Source organism: Mauremys mutica, chromosome 23 (assembly GCF_020497125.1).
Source record: "Mauremys mutica isolate MM-2020 ecotype Southern chromosome 23, ASM2049712v1, whole genome shotgun sequence".
Lineage (NCBI taxonomy): Eukaryota > Metazoa > Chordata > Testudines > Geoemydidae > Mauremys > Mauremys mutica.
In genome coordinates this window covers 10,066,132-10,089,918 of record NC_059094.1, presented here as the reverse complement: position 1 = coordinate 10,089,918, position 23,787 = coordinate 10,066,132, and the positions used below count along the sequence as shown (strand labels likewise).

General features: G+C 59.0%; 1 protein-coding gene and 1 non-coding gene across 8 annotated transcripts in view; both read right to left on the bottom strand.

Moving 5' to 3' along the window:
- Positions 1-23,787, bottom strand: part of LOC123355326 (peptide methionine sulfoxide reductase MsrA-like) — a 99,560-nt gene that overhangs the window by 37,544 nt on the left and 38,229 nt on the right. For 5 of the 7 annotated variants that reach the window (XR_006575066.1, XR_006575065.1, XR_006575064.1 and 2 more), the window contains exon 6: positions 7,876-8,465. Coding sequence is in view for 2 of the 7 variants with exons in the window: in XM_044997672.1 (XP_044853607.1) it covers positions 21,899-22,075 (177 nt within the window). In the remaining 5 variants the exon portion in view is untranslated. Of the gene's footprint in view, positions 1-7,875; positions 8,466-21,415; positions 22,076-23,787 lie in introns of those variants that run through there. The other 2 variants (XM_044997672.1, XM_044997673.1) reach the window with 1 other exon arrangement.
- Positions 18,381-18,451, bottom strand: TRNAG-GCC. The gene has a single exon. It is a non-coding gene; the product is annotated as a tRNA-Gly (tRNA).

Below are 23,787 nucleotides of genomic sequence, written 5' to 3'. Positions count from 1 at the left end.
GCTGGGCGTGCTGGTGCAGGAGGGAGGCCCTGTGAACGTGGCTGTCGCTCCGGACAGGTAGCCAGCCCACTTTGTCCGAAATGCCCTCGTTTCTCTGGAGCCCCCGTGTGACTCTGAGTCAGCTGATCCCTAGACCCCTCTGCCAGTGCCAGCTGGCGGTGAGCAGGTCCCAAGCTGAGCCATAGCAGAGGCCAGGCCGCTGCCCTGAGACTGGCACCGTCTGGTGCACGGGAAACAGAAGGGGTTGGCGGCGAAGGATCTGGGAGGTGGGAACAGAGGGGACGTCCACACTGCAAACACTCCAAAGCACGGCAGCGAGGCTCAGAGCCCTGGGCAACTGACCTGGGTTCAAGGGGCTCGTGCGATGCGGCTAAAAATAGCCGGGTCAACGTTCCCACTGTGGGGGCCCCCAGGCTCTGAGATCCACCCGCTCTCCGGGAGCCCAGTGGTGAAAGGCCACCGGACACCGGATTGGGACTGCCAGGGTGTGAGAAGAGCTCCCAGTGCTTCTGTTGCACAGACCCTCTCCCGCTCTTGATTGCATGCTGAGGGGTAGTACATTGGTACATCTCCCTGTCCACGGCAGTGACGGCCCCGGCGCCATAGGATCTGAGCGCCTCATGCTCCCCATTGCTCCTGGGGAGGCAGGCACGGCCATTATCCCCAGTTTACAGGCACTGAGATGCCAAGGGCCAGATTTTTAAAAGGTCTTTTGGAACCCGTTGATTTCAATGGGAATTAGGCACCTCGCCACCTTTACAAATCAGGCCCCAAGGCGCTGGCTTATGCTCACGCAGCAAGTCCGTCTCTGTCCTAGCCACGGACCCATCCTTCCAGAGTCAGGATCCGGATCCCTGCTCCTCCAGTCCCACGGGGGACTAAGATCTCACCCTGAAACATACGGGGGCCAAAGGGAAGCCGGCATAGGGTGACCAGATGTCCCAATTTTATAGGGACAGTCCCGATTTTGGGGTCTTTTTCTTATATAGGCTCCTATTACCCTTCACCCCCGTCCCGATTTTTCACACTTGCTGGCTGGTCACCCTAGGCCGGCAGGACAAAGCAAGTCAGGGTGGCGGGGTGTGTGTGGGGATCTCCTCATTCATAACACCAGCTGCAAGAATGCAGGGGGAGCCCCCCTCCCTGCCTCTCAGTCCCTCCGCAGGCCTGGCTGGCACCACCCACCTCACGAGTTGAAAGCTACTTTCCCGCTTTCACTCCCTCCCCCCCTGCTTTCTCTTTTTCTTGCTTTTCATTTCTTTTTGCAGCCAAGTTCTGGCCCAGACCGGGCTGAAAAACGGCGACAGTGTTTAAAGCACTAGGGGGAGTCCCCCCCCAAACCATTTCCTAATAGAGAAGCATCATCACTGCCCACGCATCTGCCACTAGCCGGGACGCTAAGCTGCTGGTTGCTCCCAGCCACTCACAGGTCACGCCACAGCTCCAGGGATCACTCAGGGGGAACTTTCTTCCATCACCCACGGCTGCCTACCTGGGCTCCCCTCACCCTGGTATCTGGGCACCTCACAAGCAGCGCAGAACCCCTGCGGCAGGGTCAGGCTGATCCCCATTTTCCACAGTGGAACTGAAGCCCGGTGAGATTGAGGAGCAAATATTCCAAAGAGCTCAGGGCCCGATTTTCAAAAGGACCCAAATGAGGCCGACACGCAGAGTGGTCAGCCTGGCGCAAAAGCTGGCCCGGCCTTAGCTGAACCAGTAGGAGCTGAACATCTGACCCTCTCTGGTTTGCCCAAGGTCACGCAGGGCGCCGGGATTTAACTCTGAGCCCCACGCTGGAGCCTGACCCACACAACCATCCAGCCCCACGACTGCCATGCCCCATGCACCCCATCTCGCTGCATCCACTTTGCTTCCAGCTCCGGGCTTTGACTCAGGGCTTTGCTCTGGAGTCAGAAGCTCTAACCAGAGCAAGCAGCTGCAGGGACTCTGATTTCTGCGGCAAGGACTGTCTCTTATTATGTGTATGTACAGCACCTGGCACAGCGAGGCCCCAATGCTCCTAGGGGTTCCCGTAACAGAAAGAATGAATAATCATACCAGTGAAATAAAGAAATGCTGAATGAACTCTGGCTGCATTTGCTCAGCCCTAGAAACCCACCACCATCTCCTGCGCGTTGACTTCATCACAGAGCTCTAGAGGGGACAGAGGGAGAGAGAGATGGTGACGGAGAGCGAGAGAACTGATGAATGAGGAAGATAATAAGAGGAGAGGGCTGGTGAATGACAGAGCGAGCGAGGGCGCTGGCGCGGAGGGGAGCGAAAGGAAGTGGTGAACTTTTAAAGTGTCTGAAATGACAATAGCGAGGTTGCGAGCTATATTAGCAAATCTGTATAAATAGCCACAGAGGTGGGGTGGAGCCGGGCTGATAAGCAGGGCTGGCGGGAGGGGCTCACTGCACCACAAACAGGTGTTTGGGGGGGCAGGGAGGGTTCTTGAGCCTCACAGTCCAGAGACCTATCGCTTCAAAACGGTCCTTCAGCCTGGGATCGGGGCCGGAACAGCCTGGGATCGGGGCCGGAAGGGCAGGAACAGCCCTACTCCGGGCTGGTCTACACGGAAAACTGACATCGGCCCAGCTGCGTCGTTCAGGCGGGTGAAAACTCCACCCCGTGGGGAGACAGTTATGCCGACCTCAGCCCTGGTGTAGACAGTGCTAGGCTGAGGAAAGAGTCTTAGGCTACCCCCTCTCGGGGAGGTGAACTAACTACCCCCGTGTGGCGGTCGTGAGCGTCTACACTGAAGCACTGCAGCTCTGCCGCTAGAGGGATTTCAGGGTCGACATCCCCTCAGGGTGAGCTGCCAGGACACTGCACGCACCAGTGCCGGGGGGATATTCCCCATACAAGCAAAGGGAGGTTGGTGGGGGCCGGGCAGAGCTTCCAACATGCGGAGGGCTCTGCACTGGGCTCCTGCCTCCACCTGCCTGGGCGCTGGGGGGCAGAAAGGGGGACTCACACCCCACCCCCCGCAAAAGGAAGAGAGTAACTCCCCTCACACTGCTCGCCAGTGACCCCAAAAGGCGCTGGAGCGAACTGCACCCACCCAGGTGGCTCAGCGGCAAGGGGGTAAAATAAAGAAAGAAAGAAATGGAGAAGTGAGTCCTGGGAGAGGATCCCGGGCCAGGCTGGGTGTGAAAGGGCCGTTTTGTAGCGGTCTCTTCCAGTTAGCGAGGCTGTGACCCCGGCGCCTGGCCCACAGGTGCTTTCCGTTTCTAGCTGGATGCCCAGATGCGGCTCTTCCCTCAGGTTTCGGAGAGAGCTAGAAATGTGCCACCCGCCCACTGCTCTTTGCAGGTGTGAGAGCGCTTGGCCTGCCGGGAGCCTGCTACCTTTAGCTAGCCCATGGGTCGGCGCTGGAGCAGCTGCTGAAAGGTCACATGCTGAAACAGGAGGCTGGCACCTGCTGGGCCTGAGCCTGGCACAACGGGACCGTGTGTGCGAATCCCATCGCAGCCAGGGCCCCTGTTGCTCACCCTAGTTCGACACTGGCTGGGCCGGTGCTGAACAACTTCTGTGTGAGAGGAGAATCGGGCCCAGCGTCCCCAGAGAGCCTGGGATGAGCAGGATCGGGCCCTACGCAGTGCGTGACGCTGCCATGGCCCGCAGTGGAGCAAACTTGGTCTCTCTGTGACGTGCAGCCCTTTTTGCTATCATAGTTGTAGAGCTGCCAGCAGGATATGGCACCTCCCAAACCTCACTGAATTTATCTTCACCCTCCCCCGTGAGAGAAGGGAAGATCACTACTCCAATTTACATAGGGGGAAACTGAGGCCCACAGAGATTTGGTTGAGACAGCAACTCACCCACAGGGAGTCTGGGACAAGGTAACAAAGAGGACCCATGTCTGAGTGCCTGACCCAGGAGACCAGCTCTTTTCTCACCTTGGAAACCTGTTATGATTTTCCTTGTGATAACACCGCTTGGTGCTTTCACAGACTCTTTCCTCTGAAGATCCCAAAGCGCCTGACAAGCGTTTATGCAGTAAGTCCCAGAGCACCACTCCGAGGGGAGACTTGAACACAGAGCGGGGAAGTGACTTGCCCAGGTCAGGCAGCAAGTCAGTGGCGGCGCTTTGAGAAGAACCCCGGAGTCCTGCTTCCTACTGTAGGCTTCAACCCTAAAACCAGTCTTCCCTCTGTTACCCTCATCAGCCCCTTACATTCAAGCCAAGGCTTGAGTGATGGTGGGAGGAGCTAAGCACACTACAGTACCACCGCCTTCCTCTCAAAGAGAGGCACAACCATCATCTAACTACAGTATGGATGTGGCCCCCGCCAGGTAGTACCTGAGCCCCTCCCACTCTAACATCTTTATCCCTGTGAAGTCGGCCTGTACTATTGTCCCCGGGTTAGAGGGGAAACTGAGGCCTGGAGAGGCTAAGGGATGTGCCCAGGGTCACACGAGGTTTGAAGCAGAGCAGGAACAGAATCCCGGTCTCCCCCAGCCCAAGCCAACGCTCGCACCACCGGACCAACCAACTTCACTTCCGCGGGCAGTGAATTTAGCATGAGTGTAAGATGCTGGATCAGCAGCCCCCAGGAGCAATGTCCTGAATTTACTCCCAGGACAGGTACGGCGAGGGAACAGCCATCCAAGCACCCGCCACCCTTAGGGGAGCTCGTTCTCCAGCCACATCCACCTCTGGGCTGGGATCGGCAACACGGATTGAGGCCCATCGAGGGCCTAAGGAATGCCCAGCCCTTGAGCAGACCCTCAGCACTGGGGTGAATTTCCCCACCGTGGGCTGTTTATGACCGTTCCTCTTATAACCCCGGTCAGAAACACGCGTCGCCGCCTCAACTGTCACCGATCCAGAAAAACCAGGCGCCCAGTGAGCCATGGTTATTGTATTCTCTTACAGTAAATGGAGTGTTCAGTGGAATCTTAATTGCAAAGCCTCTTGGAAACCTGCCTGTTCCGCTTTAACCAGATCTCTGCTGCCCCCTCTTCCAAGCCACCGCTGCTGCAAGTAATGGCAGGAGACACACACCCACACCCAAGAATGCAGAGCCAAGGAAGGCAGCTTCACACACACACACACACACCTTCCTGCTGGTTTCTGTGTAGTCACACACACACACAAACACACATAGTGCTGGCGGGAGGAGGGCGGGGGGCTTCTGCTCAAGGGACCAGGAATTGGAGCCTTTTGAAGGCAGCAGATCTCATGCCCATAGTCACCCCTAGTCACTTTACCACTGGTGAGCCCCACCTGCTCTTGTAGCGGTCGATCCAGCGTTTGTGCCGGCAAGGGGCTCAGATCAGCGTCCCCTTCGTTAACTGGGGCACAGAGCAAAAAGAACGAAGGTGCTGAAAGGGTAACGCAGCAGGGTCAAGGGGTTAAAGGGAGGGAGGGGAAATCGAGCCTGGTGCTCTGACCCAGAGATGTCCCGCTGGAGCCGCCTTTGGCGTCCCAGGATCGTCCCTGTTAGCTCCGAGCCCAGCAGGGGTGCTGCCCCCTAGGAATCGCAGTGACTATGCCCCGATGGCAGGTATGGGGCACCAGCCACACGGGCCCAGGTGCAGACCAAAGGAAACACGTGCTGCCGCACAAAACACCCGCTGACGCCAGTTTTCCCAGGGCCTGGGACCTGCTCTGTCAACTCTTTCTGTTGCATTAGCTTCCGCCAGAACTTCTGATGCCTCCGCGTTGGGACTGAGGTAAGCGGGTCAGAGAAAGAGGCCCAAGCCGTTCTGGATGGACCAAAGGCCAGGCTGAGCAAGGGGGTAATACTAAGCCGTGCTCTGGCCTCTGACAGCACCCGAGGATCTCAAAGCACCTTATCGTCACTGCTCTCCCTGTGTGTATTAGCGCAGCACCTCATGTGACCACCTGCCCCGACGGGCATGATTTAATTAGCCAGCCCCACTGCCCTCCAGGGAAAGGTACTAACAGTTACCCCAGATGGCCCGCTGCCCTGCCCACGTGCAATCCCAGCACAGAGTGAGTGTGAAGCAGATGCAAAGCACAGCCGCTCTGGGTTGTGGCTGACCCAGTGTGAATGACAACACGAGGCAGAAGAACACGCTCTTCTGGGCTTGTCTACACTGTGGAGACTACCGCGGTATAACTCCATCATGGATCTGCCGGGTGTAACGCACTAGTGTAGATGCAACCGACACCGCCAGAAGGGGTTTTTCCGTCGCTGTAGGAACCCCTCCTCCTCGCGTGACAGTAACCAGGTCACCAGACGTATTCTTCCATTGACCCAGTTGCAGCTACACCGCGGGTTAGCTCAGCCTCGCTGGCGCCCTCGGGTTTGGATTTTTCACACCCCGACTCAATGGGGCGACGACGGAGCAGCGGGGCGCACGGCTGGTTCGAAGGCAGGATTTCTGCAGAGAAAAATGTAAAAACCGCCCCATCCCCCACGCAGCATCCGCCGGCTCCCTCTTTTGCTGCGGCTGTGGGGATTGCACATGCGTCACCCTGCGAAGCGCAGGGGCCTCCTGCGGCCTTCAGCGTTATCTGGTTATTTCTACCTCGATTCTTTTCTCTTCTGATTATAATTACCCGAGACCTTATCAGGGCTGCGCGGCCTGAAAGGCGAGCGGTGCCAGTTCGCCCCATCTGCTGGTGGCGTGATAAGGGGCTGTTTTGGGCGCTTCTTTTTCTCCCCTGATTGCTTGTTTTTATGTTTGACAATGGGTCTCCCAGGGCCCGCGCTGTGCGGCGCTGATGCATTTCCTACCTTCACAGGTGCTTGCTGCTGGTGTGGCGTGTTCAGGGAATTTGATGGGGGGGTGTGTGTGGAAGGCAGGGTTGTCAAACTTGGCATCTCAGCTTCCTTGAGCATAGGGACAGCACACAAACAGCAACGGGACAAGCTTCCCCAACTCATGCACCTTAGCCTGACTAGAAGGTAGCAGAAGCTACGTCTACACTACAGAGCTATATCAGCATAGATAGATGCAGCAGCGTTCAGTTCAGGGCGACTGCACCTGTATTCCCCGTCCGTGGTCCCCCTTCCAAGGCACCCCCCCCAGGCCTTCGGCTCCTCAGCCGTCAAGTCTCTTGAGCAGACGTCTCTCTCCCTCCTGACCAGGTTTTTTCCAGGCTACACAGTCCTCCGCCTACACTGCGATATCCCCAGCGAGCCAGACTGCCAAGACAAGCCAGCATCCGCGCTTTGCGTTCTCGCCGAAGGCCACGCACAGCTGTAACTGCCAAAGCCACAAGTTCCCCACACAGCCCTTTCTAAGCAAGCACATTTATTCTTAAGGTGAAAGCATGACCGAGAAAACGTTAAAACCAAGAGAAGTTCCTACACGCGCACCAGATGTCACCTGCCAATCTTATGGGGCCCCACTATACCCAAGTCCTTCCAACCCTTCCCAGGGAGAAAGATGGCATTTATCCAAAAGTCCCTTCTTTGTGTATTGGTATCTGGAGAACCCAGTTTGAATCAGTACATGCATCCTGTCCAGGTGGTGGTACCTCTCTGGAGTGGTTACAACTTGAGTGAATTTGCCTAATCCCCCTCCCTCTTAGTTCATGGGGGCTGTGGTAATCCTCTCCCCATGGAATTATATATGACCCCTGACCCCCAATGATAGATCAACTGAATACAGTGAGATCTCCCAAAGATACTGCAGGAAATTGCCCTGTCTGTCACAGCTGTGCCTACACTGAGGGTGTTGTCGGCACAGCTCTGTCGGTCAGGGGTGTGCAAAATACACCTGGGATTCACTGATTTGGTGGCACACGTGTGAGCTGCCTTGGAGGAAAGCGGTATCAAACCAAACCCTTCTCTCCAAACCCAGTCAGACAGACCCAAGGCATCCAGAGAAGCAGCCAGACATCTTTGAGCAAGTCCCTGACCCGAGCTAAATGGTGTGTCTGTCTCTACTCACCAAAGAACCTGGCTGGAATCAAAGCTGCCACGTAGGGATGCAAGGGCATGCAGCCAAGCCCGCTGTCCATCCAGCCCCCTTCCTGTAAGCCGCTTAACCCTTCCTGAGACGTGAGATCGAAGAGGCGTCTCTGATGACACGCAGCATGATCGTAATTCCGCCTTAGCCATTCGCCCCGTCTTCATCTGCCCGTGTCCTTTCCATTCATGGGTATTTAAAAGTGCAGCGATCCCGCCAGGTGGGAGCATGGAGACTCATAGCGTCGCATGATGCCTTCCAAAGACGAGCCCGCATGCAGATTTCGGTGCCCGGAGCACCCTACGCCCCATCAGGTTACACAGGATTTGGACAGGAGACGACCGAGGAAAGCACATGGTGATGCCAGAAGTGGCGCCAGCGATTCAGCAGGTGAAAGTCAGGAGACGCCAACGCCCCAGCCGGATGCTAGGCGGCACGGAGCCGAGGAAGGTGACAGCAGCTCATGGGCACAGAGACATTTCACAGCGTGGCCAGCTTGTAACCGGGTGCACTCGCCGCAGGGGCGCCTCCTTGTGGCTGGGTCTGGGATTGGCTCTTTCTCGGTCTGGCAGCTGTTTCAGAGAATCATAAAATATCAGGGTTGGAAGGGACCTCAGGTCATCTAGTCCAACCCCCTGCTCAAAGCAGGACCAATCCCCAGTGAAATCATCCCAGCCAGGGCTTTGTTTCCCTGGGCGCCTTCCTACCTGACTTCTCCCTCTCCTGGCTCATCTCTGGATTTATCAGCCTAAGCTTCCTCTGCCCCCAGGGGCTACTTCACCCATCTCAGCTTCTCTCTAGTCCAGGGCCTGATCCCAGGATTTCACTTCCCCTAGAAATCCACCTTGCCCCTAACCAACTCCCTGTGTCTCTAGGGAGTGTCTGGGGAGCCCCTCCCTGTACCCGTACCCTCCTCCTCTCAACTTCCTGGCTTGATACAAACCCCAGCCTGCCCTTGCCCAGCTGGGCTTCATCATCAATTAGACTTAATCAGACCCTGGCTCTCCCCCAGGGGCAGCCTATCAGGTTAATTGGCCCTTTTTAACCTGCTCAGGCCATGTGTGTGGGGGGGGGGGCGCACACCCCATCACCCAGCTCTAGCAATTGTATCACAAGTATCATGCTACTTGGAGTTTCTTTTCAAGACCCAGCTCCTGGAGTCATGTGATTATGTGAGAATCGCAGTTTCCAGTCAAAAAAGAGAGCATCTAACTTTGTGTTTTCAAGCTTTTCTCCACCAACACAAAACCCCCACAAGGCCAATAAATTATGATATTTATTAGCCTACAACATTCATGATTTCTAAGCCAAGGTCTTTTTTCTTTTTCTTTTTTGGCCTGACTTTCGAATTGAATGCTTGGGGCCAGCAATCCTGGATTTACCCACCCATTTGGGGCAGGAGGCGAAGACGACTGCCACCAATTGAAGTTTTAGCAGGAATTTTGGGTGGCCGGAAGAAACGTTACTCAAAGGGGAAATTAACACTGGGGTTAACAGCCTTACTATTGCAAAAGGCAGCGAGGGAGCTGGCTCCCTGCATGCAAGCCCGCCCGAGAGCCTGGGCCCTTCCTGGGAGGCTAGTCCATGCTGCAGCTTGGGCTGCCGCAGCATCACTGCTGTTGGTACCCGAGTCAGCTAGGTTAAAACTAGTTTGGGTTTGTCTGCACCTGCAGCAATCCCACCCCTGACTGCAGCGTAGACAGACCCTAAGACGCGAGGGTTCTGGCGGCACCAGCGCACCGGCCAGGATCACTTTTTAAACTGAAACGTAGCCTCTGTCTACCATTTTCAATTCCAGGAATCGACGCCTATTGTCTGCCAGGGGTCATCTCCCAGTGCAGAGAAGGTTATCTGAGCCCTGGGTGGCTTTGTGAAGCCCAAGAGTCACATAACTAGATTTGGGGCTGACTGCCCTGAAGCCAAGAGCAATCTCCACCTGATGGGGAAAGTCAGCAGCATGGCCGGTTTGCACTGCAGGCACGCGGGGGCTTGATGCTTTCCGGGGGTAGTTTGTGGGGGAGGGCTCCCCCCGCCTTTCCTGGAGAGGGTCGGTTCTTTGACTCCAGTCAGGAGCTGTCAGTCAGGACTGTGCTGTTTGGGCATGTGCCCCCCTTGACGGTTCCCCTATGACTGGCAGCTGTAAGGGATCCAGAGCCCCTCCCCAGGCCTGGGGGGCAGATGTCCCCTCCAAGAGCCCAGCTAGGGGGAGGGATGGGCTCTGTGCCTGGGGAGCCGGGAGGAGCTGGGTGGCCAGGGGAGCCCTGGCACGGCCATGCCTGGGGTTCACACTCCTGCCAGGCAAGGGCAGCGCCAGCCTGCCACGGCCCCAAGATCAGGATTTGGCCCATAGTGACTGGGGGGCGGGGGGGAAATCCAAGGGAATCAGGCTCCTCGGCGGTGGCTAGTGGAATACGGCGCCACCTAGTCACACCCAGCTCACGCTGGGGGAGCGACTTTCCGCTGGCAGCTTGGTGGCTTCAGGATTCAATGAACTGGGCGGACTCTGGGCAGCGTCTTCCTAGCAGACAGGTGTGGACGTTAAAAAAGGGGGGGAAAAGCACGTGGCATTAATGGGCCCCCTGGTTAGTTACTTTAGCCCACAGGGGGGGTTAGCGGAGGGGGCAGCGGGCTGGGCACCAGGAGACCAAGGTTTTATTCCCAGCTCTGCCAGGGCCTTTGGGCAACTCATTCCCTCTCTCCTGGAAGCTCTCTGGGGCAGGGCTGGCTCTCAGGGTCTGTGCAGCACCTCGTGCACCGGGGCCCTGAGCTCTCGGCACTGCTGGAATATAACTAACAATACGGCGAGGCCAAGGAGAAAAATGGGCCCCCAGTGTGACAGAGCTCCCGGAACAATGATCCTTTCGAGCCGCTTGGCAGGGCAGCCCGGAAGCAGCTTGCCCTGGCATTACCCAGGCTTACTGCAACGTGGCAGCTCCACAGCAGCATCTTCTCGGCACCCGCCTGGCAGCGTCTGGGTTCCTTTATCAGATTGGATCCCTGCACCGCTGGGGAGCAGCGCGTCTGTGAGCGAACGCTGTCTGTCTCCTCCAGTTCCTCCAAGCGCAGGGCTGGGGGGGTCGGTGGTGATGCAATACGCTGCAATGCTGGAGGAGAGCTGGGGAGGGGCTGAGAGCTGACAGCAGCTGAAATCACCAGGGCAGGCCGATGGAGTCACAGCAAGGGACTGGGAGAATACAGCTCAGCTCCTCACCAATGCCTTGTTCCAGCTGCACTAGCTGCACACGCCCTCTCAGTCCCGGAGAGTCATTGGGCACAGGTTGCCTTATGTGGTGACACAGTGAACTGGCCCCGGCCTCATCTTCCAACCTCTCCCGACAGGGTGTAGCTGGGCACAAGGCTGGCCTGGGATACCCTCGATGCCACAGCCCGGCTGCAGCTCCCTGCCCCACTGAGCGCGGGTGCCAGGCAGCCTGCAGCAGCAGGGTTTGCACTGGAGGAGAACCCAGCCACCTCTCCGTGGGCAGCCCCCCTCCGCCTGGGAAGGGGAGAGCAAAGGGACATACAGGCAGGAAGTGCCTGGGGCCTGGGGCATGACAGCACAGCTCTCCCTTTGCTCTGGGCTGTGGGCAGGTGCATGGCCCATCTCTCCCCTTGCAGGTGGGTACGTTTTCCCATGGAAGCATGGCCTACTGGTTAAACCAGTGGGCTGGGAGTCAAGAGATTTGTGTCCTGCGTGTGACTCACCCTGCAATCCTGGGGGAGTCCCGACACCACTCCGTGCCTCAGTTTCCCCATCTGGAGGTGACAGTTGTCTGCCCCAGGTAGGTGCTGGGAGGAATACGGTGTTAGTGCCAGTGAAGCACAGGAGTGGGGGCCCACAAAGCCTCTTCTGTAGAGCATTCTGCTCTGCTACTACAGCTCAAACCCCCCCACCACACAGCTGAGCTTTTTCTCTTTAAAATGTGCCCTAATTAACCCCGTGCTGGTGCAAAGGGGGCGGAGCTGACACTGGAGAATGAGGGTCATTCCCCCATAGCAGGTGTGGGCGGGAGACACTTCCCTCCCCTGGACCCTATCACTGTGCCTCCCGGGTGAAGCGGAGGGGAGAGGGCGGTCTGCGTGATCCCTGTGGGGCTGAGTGGCCCCCCAAAGAGACTCCGTGCAAAAGGACCCCCCGGAGCCACCCCGCCACAAAAACTTAAGGAGGGGGAACGCTACAAAAGAACTGGGATCAGGGAGTTACTGGGGCATTACGGGCAGGGCCGGGGGGGGCTGGAACAATCTGTACAGTGGGGAAGCTGAGAGCCATTGCTGGATATCATGGCAACCACTTCAAGCCTCGTTCCAGCCCCTGCGGGCAGGGCAGGTCCTAGGAGAACCCCCAGGGCCCGAGGGGGGGACACGGAGCAGAACCCTGCCCACCGGCCGCTGCGCCGAGCAATGGGTGGCTGTGCCGCCCGACGTGGGGGGCAGCGGGGCGCTGCCCACACTCGCTCCTTGGCCTCTGTGCCAATGGCAGGGTGCCAATGAGCACCCATCGGCGACGTGACACCCGGCCTCCAGCAACTGATCTGAGCCGCCACCGGCCTCCTCCCCTCCGGCTCTCACAAGCCGGGGGACGTTGACCCTAGAGGCGAACAAACTCCAGGCTCCAGCTAGGAACCCCCAGCGGTTCTGCCCTGCCCTGACTGCCAACTTAAAGGGGCAGCGTCCCACACGGTCTTCGACATGGGCGTCGACGGGCCAGGCCCCCGCGTGGGAGGAAGGCCCCGGCCGCTCGCCCAGACCACGAGCGCGCCAAGGTGGGCCTCTGAGTTCGCGTCTGAGCTGCACCGGCTCGAGGGCAGGCTGCACGGAAACAAGACGCGCGTCAGGAAGGGGCGGGGGGGCCGCCGCCGTGCCGGCTCCACACAGGACGTGAGTGGGCGTTCAGCGAGGCGCTGCCGCTAGCCCAGCGCTCGCCGGAGCCCCGGCAGCTGCTTTCCTGGTAACTGCGGCAGCTGTGCAAGGGCACGTGGGGGGCCGGGGAGTGCCGGGGAGGGGAGGGGCGGGCGTGGGCGGGAGGGGAGGGTGTGGGTCGCGGCTGGTCCAGCGGCAGGTGAGTGGGAGTGGAGGAACGGGGCTCAGAGGAGCAAACAGGACGCCGCAGAGATCAGATTACTCACCTCCAGCTGCAAAGCGCAGCAGCTAATAAAAGACTGAAGCTTCCTGTTGTTCCCTCATTAACACCCTCCCCCCCGCCCAGCCCCAATGTACAGCGCCAGCTGCAGCGAGAGACAGACACAGCGCCCAGGGACAGCGTGTGCTGAGCGGGCCTGGCCTTGACGCCCGCTTCCCCAAGCAGGGCCAAGGGGCATCGGCTGAGGCCTCGGAGAGCCTGGCGCTAGGAAGCAGGGGCTCGGTGGTGCTCAGCCCAAGGGGTACGCGGGACTGGCCCAGCAGGGCCTGCTGTATGCTGGTCGCAGGGCCGCCCGGGGGGGGGGCAAGTGGGGCAATTTGCCCCAGGCCCCGCAGGGGCCCCCACGAGAATAGAGTATTCTATAGTAGTGCAACTTTTTTTATGGAGGGGCCCCCGAAATTGCTTTGCCCCGGGCCCCCCGAATCCTCTGGGCGGCCCTGGCTGGTCGAGCTGCGCCAGGAGGCCTGCGACTCAGAAGGACCGAGATCGAGCTGCATGTGCCAGGCCCGGCCGTTGCTATTGGTCTATCAGCTTCCTCCAGGGCTTTAAACAGATTCCCCCCCCCGCCAGCCCCCCAAAGGGATCGGAGTTCCCGTTGCAGACTCAGATTAAAGCATGAAATTCAGGCTGCAGCACGAGCGGCAGCCCCGGATCTCCCTGCAGACCCAACGCCTGCCTCAACTCGCCCGGCCCGAGGCAGCTCCAGAGGTGCCTTCGATGGCTGGAATATGGTCACCGTGTCAAAGAGCTCCCCCCCCCCCCACGACATAGCCAGGGCTGATGAGGCTGGGGGGGGGCATTCCTCCAGAAACACAGCACCTGGGTCACTTGGCCCTTGGGGGCATCTGGGTGTGGGAAGAGAGGCAGGTCAATGAGCCAGCAGCAGCTACCTTCAAACAATACAGCTATGGAGGGAGGATGGACAGGGAGTTTTCTAGGGAGCTTCCCTGTAAACCAGGTTCAGACACTAGCTCCATCTCCACCTCCCATGCAGCCAAAATCCCCGCAGCCCTTGTATCTCAGCGGCTGGGCTGGGAGGGTCGGGTCCGTCAGCTTCCTGAGGCGTTCCCGGGACAGACACAACCACCCTCTGAATCGAAGCACCCCACGGAACGGGTGAGGGGCCCCTCCAGACTCAGTCCCAATGTTGGGCTCATTGGAGCCTCCCTCGTTCATTTGGCAACACCCAGAGCTTCCTACCCATTGCGCTAGGTGCTGTACAGACACACTCCCTGCCCCAAGGAGCTCACACGCCACCACCGAGACAAGCAGAGGGTGAAATAAAGTGTACATCTAACAGTGCAGGTAAGTCACCACTGGAACAACTGACTGCGGGTCGTGGTGAATTCTCCTTTTACGATCAAGGCAAGGGTTAGCTGTGCTAGAAATGATTTTGGGGTTGGTCTCTGGCCTGTGTCAGACTGGCTGATCCCTTAGTCTTTGAATCTATGGACCAAACAGAGGGAGGAGGCGACTTTTTCCAAGGTCAGAGAACAGACCCCAGGCCTCCTGACTCGCAGGCCTGGACCCCTTCCACTAGGCTACACTGTCTCTCTAAGCAGCCACCCACTGCTAGCAGCTCAGGTGCCCTCAGGGGAAAGTTTGGGGCCAGATCAGCGGGGCCCCTCCCTACACACAGCCCAGGTGCTCTACCCACCCCTTGAGAGAGCTACATGCCAGCAGATCTTCCCATCGCCCCTCCTGGCCGCAGGCTCTGACTCACCCTCCTCCCATCTCTCATGCACCTGCCTCTCTCTCTCTCTCTCTCTCTCTCTCTCACACACACACGCACACTTCCTGTTGTGAATCACCTGGAGTTTCCAACCATCACGGGGCGTTTTAGCTTCTAACCTCAATTGACAGGCTGTTTTCCTGGGGCGGGCATGTGCTCTTTTCTTCTTCCATTTAAAGGACACCCGTCAGCAATTGTTCTGAACTGGTGCAGAGACAGAAGAGGCGAGAGAACCATCAGCTGTTGCCAATGGGGCAAGGACAAATTCGGAAGCCAAGGCAACCATGGAGTCTTTTTTAAATGACGGATTCTGAAGGGAACCGCCTGGTGCCAGACACCCGCTGCACTAACCGGGCAGATTGAGGATGGGCAGCTGCGCCCGTGAGCCATAAAGCAAGGGTGGCCCAAAGGCCAGGGCACAACGCAGGAGGCCTGGGGTGACGAATACAGTAAAGGCTTGGAGGTGCTCAGCTGCTTAGGGTAACAGGGGCCAGGCGCACTCACCCAGCTGGGTGTTCGGATGGCCTGTAGAAAGGGGCTGGGGGGGTTGGTACAATTGGGGTATCATAGAATCATAGATTAGGGTTGGAAGGGACCTCAGGAGGTATCTAGTCCAACCCCCGGCTCAAAGCAGGACCAACCCCAACTAAATCATCCCAGCCAGGGCTTTCTCAAGCCTGACCTTAAAAACCTCTAAGGAAGGAGATTCCACCACCTCCCTAGGGAACCCATTCCAGTGCTTCACCACCCTCCTAGCGAAATAGTGTTTCCTAATATCCAACCTAGACCTCCCCCACTGCAACTTGAGACCATTCCTCCTTGTTCTGTCATCTGCTACCACTGACAACAGTCTAGGTCAGGGGTAGGCAACCTATGGCATGTGTGCCAAAGGCGGCACGTGAGCTGATTTTCAGTGGCACTCACACTGCCTGGATCCTGGCCACCGGTCCGGGGGGCTCTGCATTTTAATTTAATTTTAAATGAAGCTTTTAAAACATTTTAAAAACCTTATTTACTTTACATACAACAATAGTTTAATTATATATTATAGACTTATAGAAAGAGACCTTCTAAAAACATTAAGATGCATGACTGGCACGCGAAACCTTAAATCAGAGTGAATAAATTAAGACTCGGCACAGCACTTGTGAGAGGTTGCCAACCCCTGGTCTAGATCCATCCTCTTTGGAACCCCCCTTCATGTAGCTGAAGGCTGCTATCGAGTCTCCCTCACTGTGGGGGAGAGGAGAGGCCAGGGAAAAGGGGATTTCGTGATTAGAGACTGTCTCACTAGTGCTTAATCTGCGTCCGTCACTGGCCTCCTACCAGGCACCCGCCTTGCTCTGCTCCCCTGTGCGCCCAAACTCCATTTCCCCCACGGGGTCAGGACCGGGGGCTACACAGGGTCTCGCTGTTTCCGATGCCATCACGCCCCTCTCGCGGACATCGGCGCCGCAGGAGCGTCAGTCAGTGGCCAGAGCACAGGAGGCCTGGGGTCTGCTCTACCACCCACTCACGTGCGACCACGGGCCAGTCCCCTCCTGGCTGCGTGCTTCGGTTTCCTGGCAAGTGGGGATGAGACAATCCTTCACTTCCTTTGTAAGTGCTTTGAGATCCAGCCATGAGGGGCTGTCAGCAGACAGGGGGCTAAGCAAGAGTGGGGATGTGTGTGTGGAGGGGGTAGCTGGGGAGGCCCGGCTGATTTACAAGGCCTGGCCCAGAGCAGGGCGCATAGAGACCAGGGCCTCAAGACCCAGCTAACAAGCTTCACAGCAGGAATTGAGCAACTGCAGGTGGGGATGAGGGAGGAAATCTACAGCTCCCTTTGATTGCACTGACGGCAGGGACTATCTGCTGGGCCCTTCAGCACCCAGGGGTGACAGTCAGGCCGCGGCAGGGAGGGGAGAGGCAAGGGGGCGAGGCAGGGCCGGTGTAACCACTAGGCGAACTGGTGCCAAGAATCAGGGGTGCCAAAAAGCGGAGTCCGGCGTCACGGGAGGCAGCTGAGCGGGGCAGGGCGGGGAGCGAGGCCTCCATAACAAACCCACCCCCGCAGTGAGGGGGAGACAGCCGGCCGGGCGCGGCGACCAGCGCGGCCGAGGGCCGGAGCCGTTGGGGGAGGCAGGACGCGGTCCTGTTCAGGGGAGCTTCGCCCTCCAACACGCCGCCTCCTGGGGCGAGGGACAGTGAAACTAAACCCCGCAGCGCGACGGAGGGGAAAGGGCTGGCGCAGGTGCCACTTCCAAACACCAGTGCGGGGAGCCGGCCCTGCTCCCCAGGGAGAGCCTCACCTGCTCCCTGGGCGAGCCCGGCTCCGCCCTCCTTGCCCTGGGTCCCCCCGGAGGGCGAAGTCCTCAGAGCCTGGGAACGTTTCGAGACCCTCAGCTGGGGGCATCCTCAGCCTCCTCCTTGCTCATAGGTTCCCCCCGGGCAGAAGGGAGGGCTGAACTCCAGCAAGTGCAGGGCAAGTCCCCAGCCCCCGGGCAGCGCGAGCACCACGTCCCACCGCCCAGGCTCAGGGGCACATGGGGCAGGTGCTGCCGGATGCAGCAGGCTGTTGGATATCAGAGGAGCCGATGGCCACCCATTCCCTGCTCCCTCGAGGCCTGGAGGGGTGGGCCAGGCAGCAGCAATCCTTGGCGCCGCCCGTGTTCCCACCTGTTCCAGTGGGCCCAAGGGAGCTGGCCAGGACTCCTAACACAGGCTCGAATGGCACCGCGTTCGCACGTGCCCGACAGCTGCGGGGGGGGGGGGGGGTGCAGGCCCAGCGCCGAGCACATGGGAGCAGGGGTCAGCGGGGCACGGACAGAGAAGCCCACGCAGCTGTGGACCCGGAGAAGCCCACGGGCCAAGTTCACCCCTGCTGTAAGTTCGCTGACTTCAGCGGAGGTAGAGTTTGGTTCACTGGTTAAATGTGACAATGGTCCTCGTCAGATACTTAAACTAAAGTCCTGGGAAACACCCTCCCAGGGGCTTTCCCATCTCTAAGGGCAATACCCCACCCCCCCCACGGGCAGGAACAGAGTCTGGGATCTTTATCTCTGACGGCTTAAGCCTCTGGTGCTGGAGCTGAGGGAGAAACTCTACTAGCTGCTCACTGTAGTAGGCTCTTATCCTCTTAGGTGACTAGCCGCTAGGGCGGGACATAAACACCTAGTGAGCTACACTCCAATCATATCACGGAAGTTACAGACACTGGTCTATGCTGGCATAGTTAGGCCAAGCTGGTGTTTTCTCCAGGGCTTTGGCCAATTCTGAGCCCCAAGCCACAGCACAGCTGCTGGGAGACTGCGCCCTTGGTCCTGCTCAGTCTGGACATTCAGCCCCAACCAGCCCCTTTCTAAATCTCTTTTAGAAACAGAGAGTAGTGAGATGGGCACAGAAATCTGGCTGAGATTTGCCCCTGTATTAAAGCCAGTTATAGATCATAGAGTTGGAAGGGACCTCAGGAGGTATCTAGTCCAACCCCCTGCTCAAAGCAGGACCAATCCCCAGACAGATTTTTGCCCCCGATTCCCTAAATGGCCCCCTCAAGGATTGAACTCACAACCCTGGGTTTAGCGAGGCCAATGCTCAAAGCACTAGAGCTATCTCTCTCCCCCCCCCAGCAGTACTTGCATTGGCCAGGAATCAAACCCAGGCCTCCCGCATGGCAGGCGAGAATTCTACCCCTGAACCACCAATGCAAGTGATAGATGGAGGACGGAAACCCCTCCCTCCAGCCACATGGCAGAACGACGGGAGTCAATATCACATTTATGGGAGACATAAACCCTACGCCTGGATTCTCAGGGCTGCTGCTCAAGGATTCCCGGGGCACCTTCCCGGTCGAAGGCAGGCACACGACAAGCTTTCATGATGAATTCTGAGCCGGCGGCTTCCGGGCCAATCTCCCACCCCCGCCCAAAATCAAAGCAAAACCCACTCCCATGCTTAGCGGAATTCAATTAAGAGGCCTCTACTGAAAGCCCCTGCCTTAGCCATTGTGCCCCCTCCACAGCCTGATTCGTGGGCAGGGCGAGATCTCTGATCCCACCCGTGTTGTATTTTTGAAGCACTCCGATCAACCCTATCGCCTACACCTGCTTAGGAGGGCCGGCGTATTCTAAGGGGGGCAGTTGCGTGACTTGCAAGCCACGGCTGCAGTGAGCCGAGTGGCCAGTGTAACGGCACCACCTGCTGGCAGTGTGCCGACATCACCGCCGGGGGGGAGCCAAGGCGAATTGCAGGGCAACCACCGGTTCAATCGGGTGCCCCGATTCAAGAGGAACAGGCTCTATTTTAAAACCAGCAGTGGCCAGATTCCTCCCCCTCCAAATAATCCATCCCCACCCCTACTTCTCTCCCCAACCGCTATCCCCATTAGCGGCCTTTGCCCGTGAGACCGGAGCCATAGGACACTCCCGTGCGGACGTGACCTTGGGATTCTGCTGCCCGGTCACAGACAGGGCCTGGAAAGCTGGTCTCAGCCAGAGAGGAAGATACAGGGGCAGGCAAAGAGAATGAGATCAACACGGAGGTGCTGAGGAAAGAGGCCGGCCGGCCTCTGGCACAGGTTTGGGGGAGGGGGTTGGCCCTATTGGTCCCCCATTCTCCTGCAGAGGGGGGCTTTACGGCCGGTGGCAGCTGCGCTGCAGTGGTGCTTTGCGCGTCCCCCCGGGATGAAACGTGAGGCAGGGGGAGTCCCCTTTGCTGGGCCCCAGCCAAGGTAACTTCCACAGAGACTCGGGGCAGACAGGCTCCGCCAGACTTTTGAGGGAGCTTCGGTGGGTGGTCGGGTTTATGGCTCTTCTCCTCCTCCCACACACCAGTTCGGCCTCCCGGCCAAGAATCACAGCTCCTCGCTGCTGAAAGGAAGAGCCGCAGGGGAGCAGTCACTGTGCACGGACTGTACTGGGCACTACTGCCCTCTGCTGGACAGAATCAGACCTTCCCACTGGGCGTGTCATAGATTCTATACTGCCCATGGGGATTCACCTCTGGCTGTAGGCGCAGGAGTCTGTGCTCTCAGGGCAGGAGGAACCCTACTGGGAAATTGCTAGTGGCGAAGGGGTGCAGATATCAAGAGCCATCAAGGATTTGTTACATCTGAAGCTGAGTTAATTCCCCCTTTCTCTACCCAAGCAGGAAAGCCATGGACACTTTACACTCATGCGCTGAATGGACAACATCTTGTAACTGCACCGCCAGGCACGGGAGCTGTGAGCAAGCCAGCGCCTTTGGCTTCTGGAGCCTGCTGTGCACTATCCCTTTTACCCTGAACCCCTGTAACATCACACCCCCCATCAAGCCCCAACACAGGCTAGGAGCTGCATCAACGCTGAGACCCCAACACATTCAGCAGCCGAGACACAACACGAGCCCCCGCCGTCAAATCAATCGATCCTTTCATTTATTGGGTGCAGCCCAGGAGACGCCGGATCATTTCAGAGGATCAAAATGGCACGGGGCCGATTATGAACCAGGCCAGTCCCACCCAGGTGAGCATCAATTGAAACGCCACCTCTCTGCCCAGCGGAGTTCAACGCACACTCACCCGCTGGCAGTAGGCAACGCTGGCGCTGAGCCAGACTCTGTGCCAAAGAACGGACCAGACTGGGTGCCACGGTGAGGGAAAGAGGGGCTGGCCCTTTAAGGGGAGCTGGGCTCAGTCCTGCCTGTGCCTAGCGGGTGGTGGGTTTGGGCGTGGGCAGGGCAGCCTGGCAGACGGAGCTGGCTGGGTTAGAGAGACCGGCAGGGGGCTCAGGGAGGACGCAGGGCCAGGCGGAAGTAGGGACGACGACGATCTCCCGCCCAGCAAGAGGGCAAGGCCGAACTGGCGATCGCTGCAGGGAGGGGCAGGAGCAAACTCTTCAGAGGGGCCCAGCAGGCCCTGAGGAAGCAACAGACAGATCGGGGGGAGGGGTGGGAACTGCAGGTTCCTGGGGAACCGTCGGTGAAATAAGTGGCTGGGGGGGTGCTGCCACCGGCTGGGAATCCCGACGGGGGGCGGGACCCCCAGGACCATACGAGTTAGGGCAGCCCCAGCAGGGAGCACGGGAACAGCCCTGGGCTAGCATCGCTCCCCCTTGGCCAGCCGGGGCTTGGGGCAAGTGACTCCTCAGGCAGTGGGAGAGCAGAGAGAAAGGCCAGGCGAGCAGACAGCAGCCCATGAGATGCGTCTCCTCCCCTCCTGGGCTCAGATCGGGAGGAGGTCGAACCGTGCACCAAGGGGAGCCCAGGGACAGCGAGTCAGGATTCAGCGACTGCTTTCCCAGTCCCCTGGGGCAGAGCCCATTACAAGCTCCCCCCACCCACGGCTGCCCCCAGGGCATGTTAACAAACCCTGCTGCTCATGGGCAGGGCAGGGCTGCTGGTTGCTAACCCGGGCAGCACCTGTGTCCACTGCTCGGGGAGCCTCGTTCTCCGGGCCAGCAGGGATCCAGGAGACCAGTGGAGTAGGGAGAATTGGTGTCATTGTCAAGGGTGATGGGAGGGAAGGGGGAGGCTGGAGGCCAGGCTAAGCCCCAGGAGAGGGGGCTTCTTGCCCTGGAGTCTAATGGCTGAAAGTTAATGGGTCCCCGCTCTCTCCATGGGGAGGCATCAACCACCTTCAGCGACGGCCCAGCTCCTTCTCCACCAAACGTGTGTGACAGATGCCGTGTCAGTGAATCGAAGTGACCCCAGAGAACGCTCTGGAGGGAAGGGGGCGCGTAGGGGTGAGCAGATCAGGACAAGGAGCCAGCAGCAGCTGGTGGTTGTGCAGGATCAGCTCCAGGAGGCTTCCTCTTCAATCAGGGCCAACAGGACCAAGGCAAGACTCCCCCACCTCAGCCTGGAGGGCACCGCGAAGCGACCAGGACCGAGGGGTGATCTCTGAACCCTAGAGCCTTGCCGGGGATCAGACCCAGAACATGCCCTTGGACATCCCCTGCGCTATGGTAACTGTCCAGAAACGCAGGGCAGGAAGGGACTCCAGGGGCAGAACCCGTCACGTCTGTGAATCAGGCCGTCCAGCTGGGGCCGGAGGTGGCCAGGAAAAGAAAAGCCACCTGCGCTCCCGACGGTCGCTTAAAACGAGGTGCTAGGCTGCTTGCGTTCCCATGGCAACTGCTCCTGGGTGTTGATTGCCACGGCTCCCAGGCATACTCCCCTCATGACTCTTGTTCAGCTGCGGGGCGGATGGGACAGGCCACGCCGGTCCCCTTCTGGCCGCAGGATCCCTTGGGGGTCTTGTGCAGGTACTGCTGGTGGTAATCCTCTGCGTAATAGAACTCGCCGGCCGCCTGGATTTCAGTGGTGATGGGCCCCAGCTGCCGTTTGGCCAGCTCCTAACGAGAGGAGACAGGAGGAAAGGACGTCAAGCTTAGTGCTCCTGGAAAGGGAGCAAGCGGCATCACCAGCTGGAGCCAGGCGTACAGGCTGACAGGCGCGGAGGGGGAAGCTCACAGGTCCAGGCCGGGACCTCGGGGCAGAGGCTGTGACGAGATCTGGGGAAAGGAACCGCAGCAGGGACACCACCGGCAAAATCCAGGAGCAGCTAGCGGGAGAGAGAAATGACAGCAGCTACGGCTTCCCCTGACACCAGGACCCCTTCCCAGAGCAGGGGCGCTGGGCAGGCGCAGCCGTAGGCAGGGAATCGGATCGGGGGCGAGGGGCGGGAAGCGTTTTCTATTCACTTCCATTCAGGGACACTCTTGGCCGCCAAGTCCCAAGCGCTGCAGCGACGTGCGGCAGTTCAGCCCTGCAGCACCCCGGGAGGCAGGCAGCAGGTGTGAACCCTGCTTTACACTGGTGTATGGCCTTGGCCGAGTCAGCTGAAGGGCTGGGACTAGAACCCAGGAGTCCTGACGCCCTGCTCTGACCGCTAGGCAAGTCCCCCAAAAGGAAGCCACCTGAAAAACAGGAGCAGGAACTCGAAGGAGCGGGCTAGGAAGAGACCTGCCAGCAACCGCTCGCCTCCCTGGGAGACCAGAGGTGTTCGTGTCAAACTGCCCCTTCAGCCAACACAAACCCTGCCCGCCTAGAGCTCCCACTGCACCTTCCCCACGCCGGCCCTGCACGCCCAGCCCAGACGCCTCAGCGATGGGCCCACTGTCAGAGTAACCGAACCGGAGCCGACGAGCACCATCCAGGCTGCCAGAGAAGACATTTAGGACTAAGACTGCACCCACCACCCTTGTGCCTTAGACAGCCGCTGTCACCGCCGAGCTAACGGACAAGAACCGTGTTTCTGAGGGTCTCAGATACCAACGGGAACGGTGCAGGGGTTGCAGTACACCAGACTGGCCACAAGGGGGCTGTAAGAGCCCCATTTCCCTAACAGGTTCTAAGCCTGGCTTGGCACTGGCAGCTCCCCGGCTGACACCCCCAAAGCCCTTGTGCAGATCCATCCCCCCAGTTAGGGTGACCAGACAGCAAACATGAAAAAATCAGGACAGAGGGTGGGGGGGGGGGTAATAGGAGCCTATATAAGAAAAAGGGGGAAGGGCAGGGCAGGGCAGGCTGTGGGGTGAGAAGGGAGCAGTCCACCCCCACCACTAACCCCCCCCTCTGCAGGGTCTGAGCTCAGACCAAGCCGGGCACCTCCACGCCCGCTCTGCAAAACACCAGGCGCGCTGAGCAGAGAGCCGCCCAGACGAGGCGAGAGAGGGCGTCCCTGGGGCGCCCCTCTCCGGCCTGCCGTGAACGAACCCCAGACAGTGTCTCACCGAACGCCTGCTCCACCGCGTGAGCCAGGCCCCCGCCGGCGGGAGCAGCTCAGCCAGCAGACCCGCGGCCTGGAACGGACAAACGCGAGGAGCCCGCCAGGGCGGAAATGCCGCTGCTGAAATGGAGGAGGCTGAAAACGCATCTGCACCCGCTCAGGGAAGGACGGACAAGTTCTCGCACATCACATCACATCACATCACAAACTCATTCTTACTGCGGCTCCAGGTGCCGAGGCGCTAAGCCCCCGGGGATGCGCCCCCTGAAATCCTAGCCCTCAACACGGTCCGCTGGCTAAGCCGCAGGCGCGACTCTGTGCAGAAAGCCAGGGCAG